This window comes from Numenius arquata, chromosome 8 (assembly GCF_964106895.1).
Source record: "Numenius arquata chromosome 8, bNumArq3.hap1.1, whole genome shotgun sequence".
Classification (NCBI taxonomy): Eukaryota; Metazoa; Chordata; class Aves; order Charadriiformes; family Scolopacidae; genus Numenius; species Numenius arquata.
This window is the reverse complement of record NC_133583.1, coordinates 2,480,120-2,491,555: the sequence shown is the minus strand read 5'-3', so window position 1 is coordinate 2,491,555 and position 11,436 is coordinate 2,480,120. Positions and strand designations below refer to the sequence as shown.

The following is an 11,436-nucleotide window of genomic DNA, read 5'->3' as shown; positions in this document are numbered from 1 at the left end:
CTTTAGCTGATAATAACTAATTAAAAGAACTGCTAGAAAAAGGACGCACATTTCCAATATGCTTTTGCAAATTAATGCCATCAGGTTTTCTTTCCTGCTTCAAAAAAAACCCCACCATATATTTACCTGATGAGTGTATTAAATACAGTAATAACTTTTTTCCCTTTTTTAAAAGTAAAAATTCATCAATTTCAAGACACTGAAAATAACCAGCTTCTCATTTTCATGCTAGCAATAACCCCAGTACAACTCTGCCAAGAACGCAACTCTGAATCGCGCAGATGTGTGTGCATGTGCTTTTATCCGTGCGTATCTGCATTCCCACCTATTAACATTCCCTGCCCCGTTCATTGCAGCTCTCCCACCCGCCACCTACAACCCAAACCAGCAGCTAAAAACCAGTTTCAAGAAGATTAAGCTCATGTAGTGTGAACCCCATACCACAGTGAGAAAGACACAAGAAGCCAGCAAAGGGCATTCCACCCCCATAGAGGTTGTGCTTCCCCAGCTCCAGTCAAAGCTCTATGAGAACTGGGAAAGAAGCTTCAGTAGTTCCGCTGCTAAAAGCACTCACTTTTTTAAAAAAAATAATCACTTCAGTACAGAATTTTAAAAAAAATCTTTAAAAACCCTCATGTTTTACAGCTGCTCAAGATTCACATCTACTAACTTGAGTAATGTCAGTACATTAGTTTCAGGACTGCTCTGGCATTTAGCACAGAAAAAACCTGGCTCTTTCTTGGGTTTACTTAAAGTGGGTTTTGCTACCTATAGATTTTTTCACTTTGTTCTCAAAAAATAAGGAGCCTGACTCTTCCTGGCCACTTTCTTTTGAGAAGATCCTAAAGATCTTTTCAAATGTACTTTTGCCATCTAAAAGCATTAGACACAGACCTACTATTTTCTGAGAAGCAGGTTACTGATTTGTAACTGGATACAAAATGTTACTGCAATGCAGATTAGTTTTCAAATATTATCCCTGGATTTTTTATCAGTTTATCTTTTCCTGCCTTGTTTTCAAAAGTGCTAATTTTCTTTTTCTTGCTATGAGACTAAGATTGAAAATACAGCTTTAGGAAGGGGTATTTCCATGGCTGTGTAGACCACAACCTATAAGAACACCTCGCAGCCTGTGGTACCCTGTGTGTTTCAGGTGAGAAAATACTGAAAAGAGAATCAAAATAAGTGTATTCAAGTGAAGATGTTAACTAGAAATCTACAAGAGATATATACTAAGTTCTCAGGGCAAATAAAAGCCTTGATTATAGTATGTTTTGGTTATATATGGTAAAAAGTAATAAGCAGAAGGTAAACAATATATTCCCTTTGCAAAGAGTATACTTCTTAAAGGACAGTAGAAATCCAAACCATGGAAAACAGCCTCTAAAAAGTAATGCTTTTCTTACTTATAGCTGACGTGTCCCACTATCTCACAGGCAACTGGTCGGAAGCAGATTCCAGATGCATTTCCCACTGTAAGGCAAAGCAGACTTTGAAAAACAGGACCTTTGCAGTCTTCAAACAAAGCACAACAAGACACAAACAAGCCACAACAGACACCCCAGGAGGTTACCTGCAGAGTCACTAAAGTTCTGGGAAGAGTCTGCTCAGTTTGTTCCAACGTCCTCCGGGTCATCTCCCCGTGGGTTTCTTCTATAACTGCTGCCTTTCAAGTACAAATGTGATATGTACTTCAGAAATAAGGGCAGATGATAAGTTAGACAAGCAGGCACTGAAAACGGGAACTACAGGTTTAACCACAGGATGGAAGGCTCCACGCAAGCACACAGTTTAGCCCAGAAATGCTTTTACTTTATTTATTGAGGGTTAATTATATACCATAGTCTGATAATTCTCTAACAACTTTGCAAGAGCAGGAACGTTTAATGACTGACTGCAAAGAAATAACCTATAGCCAGCTATCTATGGACCACTGCTGACACCCCAAGTTTTTCTTGCCCTAGAAAATCAAATCCAAATGTTGCTGGAAAACTGCGCAGGTCTTGTTCAATGGTTTTATACCACCTTGTCCAATGCTGTTGCCATACAGCCATGCGTACAACCAGGGGTATTCTGAGAAGTTACCAGTAGCAAAGGAAGACCAGCTTCCTCACCTCGTGCTGAGAGCTTTGGGCTGTGATCCATGGGGCTGGACAACATGGGCTCACATCAGGACAAGCAGCAGAAACCAACCCAAGGGCCTAGAGAAGACCCTGCAGAAAGTGGGGCTAAATGTAATGGAGTTACAGAAAGGACGAGAAGGCGGCTAATGACTTACATTCATTAACAACCTGGATTGCAAGTACAGAGAGCCCTATTAAATGTGCAGGTGACACAAGCTGGGAGAGGTGAGTGCTTTGGAGGCTTAGACTAGAATTAAGAAAGTTCTTGGCAAACTGATGGACATTGGGTGCAGTTCAATATGGACAAGCTCTCAATTGCATTTAGGCATTATCAACTGTAAATTACTAGCTATAAATAATTAATTATCAACTGATCAGGTATCTGTTCCACAGGAAAGGATCTAGGGGTTTGGAGGGTCATAAACTGAAGAGGCAAAAACAACGTTACGCACATGTGAAAAAGGCACCTCAGGCCAGCAAAAAGCCAGCGTCCTCTGCAAGATACATGAAGTAATCCTTCCGCTCTGCGCAGCGCTGATAACGCCACCGCTCACGGGCACCCCGTCCAGCTCTGCCACCGCGCGTAAGAAAGCCATGGGGCAGACGAAGAGAAACCAGCACACAGCACATGACACCACGAGAGCCTAAAAAGTGAGGAAACAACTCAAGGGAAGGCTTGTGCAGAAATGTTAACGCGTTAAAGCTTCTCACATGCTCCCAATCTCCATTGGGCTGGGATTAGAAGAGAACGGCAAGTAAAATTCAGGTTAGATACCAGGGAAAGCTTTCAGTGTTAGGGAGAGGGAGGCAGCAGAGCTGGCACCTGAGGACTGAAAGAAACTCTGTCACTGGGCATCTATAGCCAAACATCAACCAGGAATGACAAGTCATAATCAAATCCCACCACCAGGCAAAAAGATCAATTAGGTGATCTCCTAAACTCTGGCCAGCCCCTATGTCTCTGAATAAACAGCTAATTACTGGGCAGAGTGCTCTGACACATGCAGTGAGATGTTTCTGTAGAAAAAGAGATAATTTCTGAAGCTGAAGCAGGAATTTAATAAGAAACAGTAGTCACCAAAAAACAGGGTAAGAAAAGGTTATGTTCTTACACAGGCCTGACTACATTATTGTAAATCTGAGATGGTTTCTTTGGAATAGGTTGTTTCAAAAAAAAAACCCTTTTGTGCTCATAAACATTATCCTATCTGCAGTGAGGTGCTTAAAAGACCCATGTGATGTTTCTTCCCAGTTACCAAGAAACCCATTAGCACCCTTTTTGCTGAGACAGAGGTTTATTCAGGCTTCCAAAGGAACCACACTCCCAATTTACTCCCATATGGGTGGGTTCCTCCTTCAGGCTCCACTCCTCCCAACCCTTCCGAGATGCCTCCTCAGATGAGGGGTAACAGGGAGGGGTGAGAAGAGCCCTGGAACGTGCAGTTGACCAAACGCAGTGACATTTCACTAAAATTTCACAGCAGTGAAATTACAGTTATGCGGAGGGAAGGACTGACCCCCTTAACTCTACCAAATCCCCAGGACTCCTGCGTTATCCTGTCTTGTCCATACATCTCCACACAGTAAAGAAAACTTAAATCAATCCAGGCTGAGAAACATAAAACCTAGTATTTAAACTACACTGAGTTGCTTCTCATAGTTCAGCAACTATGAGCTGGGGGACACGGCTCAGCAGCCACCAACTGTAACACCAGCACTGAACACCTACAGCGATCTCACAAGTGATGAGTTAGGGTAATTAGCCCATTTCTTTTATCATGGTAAATATTTTGTACTGTTGCCTTTGTAACTCCCTTCTTTCGTGCTGTATTCCTTATCAAGACAAACGCGGATCTGCTTTCCCACAGCAGCCGACACAGGCGGGCAAACCTCCGAGGGCTTCACCCGCGGCTCCTCACCTATCGACCCGGCAAAGCCCCTCCTGTCCCGGGACACACACCAACCCCGCTCCCAGCCCCGGCTCGGCCCAGGCCTGCCCGGCCGAATGACCCCGCCAAGGGGATCGGGCCTCCCCGGGGCCGGGGCCAGGGCCAGGGCCAGGTCCAGGTCACGGACCCTCCCCTCAGCGAGGCCCGGGCCCTCCTTTTCCTCCCATCAGCTGGACCAGGCCCGGGAGCGGGTCCCGGGAGCGGGTCCCGGGCCCTCCCCTCAGCCGGGCCCGGATCCCGCTGAGGGTAGGGAAGAGAGGGGAAGGCCCCGGCCCGGCTGAGGGGAGGCAGGAGAGGGCCCGGACCGGGCCTGCAATGGGCCGGGACCAAGACCCGGGACCCAGACCCGGGACCCGGACCCAGACCCAGACCCTCCCCTAGCCGAGATGGTCCCCGAGCCCTTCCCGCCCCGCCTCCAGTGGGGACCGGGCCGCTCTCCCGCCGGAGGAAGGGGCGGGCCGCTCCGCGTCGCGCCGCTGAGCTCATCGGTCGGCGCCGGAGCGAGGACAGGCGGCCGGAGCCGGCTCCTCGGGCCTAACGCCGCCGCCTCAGCGTGCCGGGAGCCCCGCGGGTGGGTGCCTGCGCGGCCGGGGACCCTGCGGGGAGAAGGGGGGTCCCCCTGCGCCGGGATTGGGGGGCGGCGGGGGCAGAGGGAGGAGGCCGGGGTACCCACGGCCCGGCGCGGCTGACGGGTCGTGTCGCTGTCTCTCCTCAGATGTGGGCTGAGGTGTTGCTTCTGCCCCGCAGGGCCGGCCTGCGGCTGCTCCCGCCGCTGCGGCTGCGGCACCGAGCGCCGGGCGCCATGAAGCTGCAGTCCCCCCAGTTCCAGGCCCTCTTCACGCCGGGGCTCCGCAGCGTGGCGGGTGAGTGCGGGCCGGGGCGGGGGGACAGCGGGGCCTGGTTGCTGTGGCCTGAGGAGGAGCAAAATGCCGGCCGGGGGAGCCAGGGCGGCGAGTGCCGGATTTGCCCCTCCACTCCCGTCGCGGCCCCCGTCCGCTCACACCAGGCAAAGGGAGAGGGGCTTCGGTGGGTGCTGAGGGGTGGCTGTGCTGTTCTGGGCGGTGGGTGCTTCTCTTCAGCTCTCGCCCCTTTAAAATGGCTTAAAGGACGTGGCGGGGCTGGGTGTTCATGGGCTGTTGTGGGGTATTTATTGTTCCTGAACAAATTTGGACTCACGGCTTTGCCAGAAGTAAACTAGACACTTTCCCCTTGTCGGCTACTAACTGCTAAAAATGCCCCAGCATCATTTAGCAACCTGTAAATATTTAGGTTTTCAGAAATGCCCCAGAAAAATATATCAGAAATGACTGGGAAAAATATATGTGGGTGCTCAGCTGTGTACCTGATTTGTGCTTTTTGCATGAAGCTGAAAGTATGTACATACTTGCTGCATGTTTGAGTATGTATATTCATAGATACATAGAGTATCTATACATGATAGAGTATCATCTATGGACCTCCTCTGTGAAAATGTAGGTTATGGCTGACAGTGTGCTATGGTTTTTGTATGAGAGAGTGCTTTATGGTTTTCCTTTCCTTCCCAGAGTTGTTTGAGAAGAAGAACTACGAGCTGAGAATAGCCGGAGGTGCTGTGAGGGATTTGCTGAGTGGAATGACACCACAAGATATAGATTTTGCTACTACAGCTACACCGGCAGAGATGAAGGAAATGTTCACATCTGCTGGTGTTCGTCTGATCAATAACAAAGGAGAAAAACATGGAACCATTACTGCCAGGGTTGGTTTATGATTTGACTTGGTCTTTTCTAATTTTATCTGTGAATGTGCAGCATATCTGATAGGAAACTGGTAGCAAGCTCCTTCTTTGTTAAAGTACCACAGTAAGAGCTTAAATGAGACCCTGCTTTAAAGCATAGGGTGATTTTTTTGATTAGTCTGTAGAATTCAATTAATAGCCATATTTTAATGAATGTTACCTCTGCATGACCCATTCATGCTGCTGTGTCATCACTGGAAAAGATAATGTAGGCTGCCCACGCGTTCAGATAATGTGAGGAAGTTGATCCTAGTGTTTCCTGCTCCCGATTTTCCAAGTCTTGCTTCCTCTGCCTTGCTCCTTCCATCTTCTGCAGAGTACCTAGAAAATGAATAACGCAAGGATTATTTTCAGGTGTTTGTATTATTTCTTGATTGAAAAGAAATTTATGAAAACACTTTATATGCTTTTATACAGTTAGTGTTCAAGCTGGGTACATGCAAACCAACATGACACTGAAAAAATAGATAGCTTTTATATTTATATTCACAGTTGTGTTGAAGTAATGATGTCTGTGGGATTTTCAGCTCCATGAACAGAATTTTGAAATTACTACTCTTCGAATAGATGTTGTCACCGATGGACGACACGCAGAGGTGGAATTTACCACTGACTGGGAAAAGGATGCTGAAAGGAGGGATCTGACTATCAATTCCATGTTTTTAGGTAAATTCTTTCAAAAACAAATATTTAGAGGAAACGCTGCTTTTCAAATTAAGCCAGTAAATTCTCTCAGCCTGTTTCAATTTTGTTTGTTTGCACTGCTGTCAGCTGAGAGGTCTGTACAAATAGGGGAGATGATCTGACAAACCAGGTCAAATCACGCAACTTGTCTTCTGTATTTTCAGATGAGAGCGTTTAATTGTGCCAGCCATGTTTGTAAATTCATATTCCTCCATATTTTTTTTTCTTTTTCTAGGTTTGGATGGGATGCTGTATGATTTTTTTAATGGATATGAAGACTTGAAAACCAAGAAAATTAGATTTGTAGGAAAGGCAAGTGAGAGAATACAAGAAGATTATTTACGAATCCTAAGATATTTCAGGTACTAGGTTTTGCCTTTCCTAGATAAAGAAATGAACTAAGCATTGTAGAAGATGTCAGGAATGGGCAAAATGAGATCAATGATGTAGAACGAGTTGTAATTGTTACATTGTTAAGTTTCCTCTAGTATTACAAATTAGAATATTTAACACTGTCATGACATTGATTCTCTGAATAGCGGGAATAAATGGAATAATTGCTCTCAATCTAACATGCAGAGGTTTTATTTGGGCAGGTTTTATGGAAGAATCGCAGAAAAACCTGGTGATCATGAACCTACGACACTGCAAGCAATTAAAGAAAATGCCAAAGGTTTGGCTGGAATATCAGGAGAAAGGATTTGGGTGGAACTGAAAAAAATTCTTCTTGGAAACCATGTAAATCATTTGGTTCGACTTATGTATGAGCTGGATATTGCCCAATACATAGGTAAAGTGAAATGAAGATTGATTTCTTACTCTTGTATCATATACAAACAGAACTGCAGCATGAAAAAGTGAGATAAAACTTGGGTTTACCGGGAAAGAAATTAGATTTTTATTATTTTTCTGTGTTAACATCCACATTTCTTATTAACACTCTTTCTGCACTTTTTTTGGGTGTATCCCTTTAGGATTACCACTTGATGGAAATTTAGAGGAATTTGACAGAGTCACTAAAAATATTCAAAATCTATGTCCGAAACCGATGACTGTTCTGACATCGCTGTTCAAGGTGAAGGATGATGTCACAAACCTTGATCTGAGGCTGAAAATCTCCAAAGAGGAAAAAAACCTTGGCCTTTTTTTAGTGAAGCACCGACAAGAGTTAACCAAAGCTGTGGGTCCAGAACCACTTAGGCCATATCAGGACTTCATAATGGATGTAAGTGTATTTCCTAGTGCTTTATTTTATTCCTCACAGTAAACTTTGAATTTCCAGTTTATTGGTCTTGGGCAAATTTTTGCCAGGGTTTTAAAGACCGTGATATTTTCATCGGAAAAATGGGATGTACTGACAAAAAATATTAGCCAAATTTGGACCGTAATGTCCTCACAGTAACTGGAAGAATATCTTTCTGTATTATTGATACCAGTTCCAGTTAACTAAGGTGGGGTTGGTTGGTTTGGTTGTTTTTCCTCTGGAGAGCGGGCCAGAAATTAACAAGCACTATTGCAAATGTCCTGTCATTTCTTTGCAACATAAAGCAGAAACTTTGGCATTAAAAGATTCATTCCCTTACTTTTGCAAAAGGGTAAATAGCAGCAGATGTTTCAAAAGCTTTTTTTTCTTTCCCATCCAAAATACCGAGGCTATAAATTAATTTTTAAGAAATTATTTAAAACAAACAGAAACGCACTGTATTTTTAGTAGTTCTGAGCACCTTCTGTTCTGTAGGCATTTTTGAACTGATTTAAAAGCCTACCTTTCAGTCAGGCTGAAAAATGTCATATTCAGTCACCTGAAACAGAAGTTTCCTGTGAACCCACCTGGGGACTGGCAGTTTGCTGATCTCCCCTTCCGCATTAAAACGTGAGACAGGATCTGGACCTGGAGGGACTCCAGCTTTTTCTGTGAAATTCCCGGAGCATCGGTTTGTGTCCTTGGTGAGGAGCACTGTTCCAGCAGAAAACCCATGACGTTCTTCCACTGCACGATTCAAGTAGTTTTGAGGGAAAGTTCTACACTTTTATTGCGGTACCTGAGACTGAAGGCGAGAGACGGCAGTTTCTGCAGTGAGACCTGTCTCCCGCAGGAAAGGTCATATAGTTCCTCTCCTGTTAGAGCCTGAAGATAATGGTTACAGTGATTACCTGGAATTCAGGAAGTCCCCAAGGATCTCCCAGAGCCTCCAAGTTAGGACTTGTGAGGCAGAAGAGATCCTGGCTTTTGTAGCTCCAGCTCATTGTCCAGAAGGTGCCTAATAAGACATCATGGGAATAATGCAATGTTGAGCACAGTTTGAGCTGTTTTCTGCTGTTCCATAGTGAATCCTCTCTTTTTCTTTTTGTCTCTTTTAGTCTAGGGAAGCTAATACAAACTCCAAGATCTGCGAGCTTCTAAAATACCAAGGAGAAGAACATCTTTTAAAAGAAATGCAGGAATGGACTGTTCCTTCTTTTCCCGTGAGTGGCCATGATTTAAGAAAAATGGGTGTGTCGTCTGGCAAAGAAATCGGAGCAGCATTACAGCAGCTACGGGAGGAATGGAAGAAGAGTGGGTACCACATGGACAAAGAAGAACTGTTAAGTTGCCTGAAAAAGTTGTAGAATTGAATAATAGTAAAGAACTGTTCCTGCCCTATTCTGAGTGTAACTGAGATACCAGTAAATATTGTGCCACTGTACTCACAGCCAGTATAGTGTTTGTCATGTTTTAAGATCCTCAGACAGCACGGTTTTCCTGCTACTAATTCCTAATTTCTGCAAGGAGAGGTTTAATTATGCAGTAATGTAAAACATCACTTGCTAAAGTCCATGTTTTCTACCTCTTTTTGTTGTATATTAATGATAAATACTTACTACTTTATCTTATGTTGACTCCGGGGCATTACAGGATTTTTCTCATTCTGACTCTGCTACATCTGGGAAAAAAAAAAAAAAACAAACCAAAAAAACATGTTTCTATCCTCTAGATAAAAAGTCATGGTTTTTTTTTTTTTTTTTGTGCCGAGGAGAGCGATAAAGTATCTAGAAATAATGAGCTTTATCTCTTTTTGTAATTAAAGCCGGATACCATATCAAAATACTCACTCCAGCAGTTCCCAAACTCTCTTACCATGTAAAACAAGTCTGTTTCCTATGTAAAGCTTTTATTTTCCATAATTCCAGAATCAATTTTAGATTAAAAGGGTGATAAACTATCATGTTTAAATTCAAGTATCATGAACTTCTTCAGTCTCTTCTGTAGTTTTTCAGTAACTTGTTTATCACTGCGTAACTAAATCCCTAGAGAACTGAAGGGCTCTGTGATATGTTTTCAGTTCTTACCTCTCTGGGTAACTCCGCAGGGTTATTTTGGGAAGAAGCTGGGAAGTTTTACCACACTGGGATCCTCCCTGGTTTGTTTCTGTGTTAATTATCCTACGTTTCTTCACACTAAAAAGGCATTCTGAATTCAATTGGAAAGGAAATCCTAAAGAATTTGGCTCTTCAAAAATGAACAAAGAAACGTATCGGTAACATTTTGGAAAATACAAGTAAAGAGGTTTCACTGTTGGTCAAAGCTGGGGGGAGAAGGAAACCTCGAGGAGGAGAGTTGTTTGCATGTGGTATCTGGTAACTCAGAGTGGGTTCAAGGGCTGGTCTTAATGGAGGTGTTTTGGTGTGCTTTTAAAAACAAAAACATAGCTCTAACCGAGAGCATCTCTAGTTACTATAAATTTTATTACAGGTTTAAGTTTTCCTACAAAACCATGGTAACTAATAAAATTGTTTATTTTCTTTTTCCTCATATACCACTTTGCGACACCAGATGGCAGTAATTCCAGAGCGGTGCCACAAAAATCAGCATTTTGTGCTTTCTTACAGTTAACTTTCCAGCTGGTTTTTTTTTTTCCCCCCATGAAGTCAGTTACTTTCAGTAAATGATTTTGAAGGGACCTAGGAACCTCGGGAAGACAAGAGGGGAAGAAAAAAACTGCTGTTTTTCTCTGTTAATAAAGCAAATCTCCTAAGAACAGGACGGTGTTTGATTTAATTATGTAATTAATTTGAAACCTCCTTTATCGAGCTACTGAAATCTTGGGAGGGAGATGAGTAATAACGGTGAGTGCTGGAGCAGAGTCTCGTAATGAACATTTCACAAAACTACATCCTTTCAGGCAGCTTCTGCGGAGGTGGTAAAATAGCAGCAGCGATACTATACAGTACCCAAAATAGTCGGGGTCAAACTGCGCTCGGAGGGAGGATTTTTAAGGACAAGAATTTGAAACATTTACAGTCTCCAGCGCTTGTGAAAAACAGCACAAATTGTTCTGAAAATGCCTTAATTAAATGGTCCCACTTTGAATGCAGCATAGTTAGCAAATTTGCTCAAGTAATTTAAAAATCGTGTTATGCTTGAGGTTTTCAGTTGCTCTATCACCATCTCTGCTTTACTGTGTTTCTAAGAAATTAAACCCTATTAAAAATGAAACTGCATGAAATCAAACCAATAGCGTATTTGAAGACAGCAGTACCAGCTCAAGTTCTAAAAAAATGTGTTTGAATAAATACTTTTTACGGAGTACCAACTATTTAGGTATCAAACTGGGAGATGAGAGATGAAGCAGTTTGATACATGTATGGTCAGATAAAATCCTCTTTTCCAATGGATGACTTGATTTGTTAAAGGATATTAGAAATGTGTTTTAATTAAAGTCAGACATCAGAACAACCCGGGTGGCTTTGGTGAAGTCCAGTGCTCCTCGGGTTTGTTGGAAAAAGAGTAAGAGACCAACATTTCCCGTTCACCCTCTCGTCCTCGGGCGGGGGGGCACAGTTCAAAAGTTTGCAAAAAATAATGAAAAAAAACTTCTTCCTGTGGGTGAAGGTAATTTTCATTAGAATTGGAGCCCAGAGC

At 43.4% G+C, this 11,436-nt stretch overlaps 1 protein-coding gene across 2 annotated transcripts; it reads left to right on the top strand.

Annotated features, from left to right (window-relative positions):
• The first annotated feature begins 4,556 nt into the window (after positions 1-4,556).
• TRNT1 (tRNA nucleotidyl transferase 1) lies at positions 4,557-10,547 on the top strand. 2 transcript variants are annotated; one of them, XM_074152111.1, is made up of 8 exons: positions 4,557-4,643; positions 4,820-4,935; positions 5,617-5,810; positions 6,377-6,515; positions 6,769-6,895; positions 7,130-7,323; positions 7,508-7,758; positions 8,895-10,547. In XM_074152111.1, the coding sequence occupies exons 2-8, from the start codon at positions 4,875-4,877 to the stop codon at positions 9,141-9,143; spliced, it is 1,215 nt and encodes a 404-aa protein (XP_074008212.1). In that variant the 5' UTR covers positions 4,557-4,643; positions 4,820-4,874; the 3' UTR covers positions 9,144-10,547. The 2 variants fall into 2 exon arrangements, with proteins under 2 accessions (XP_074008212.1, XP_074008211.1); XM_074152110.1 differs by having other exon boundaries at positions 4,564-4,643; positions 4,788-4,935.
• Positions 10,548-11,436: the final 889 nt, after the last annotated feature.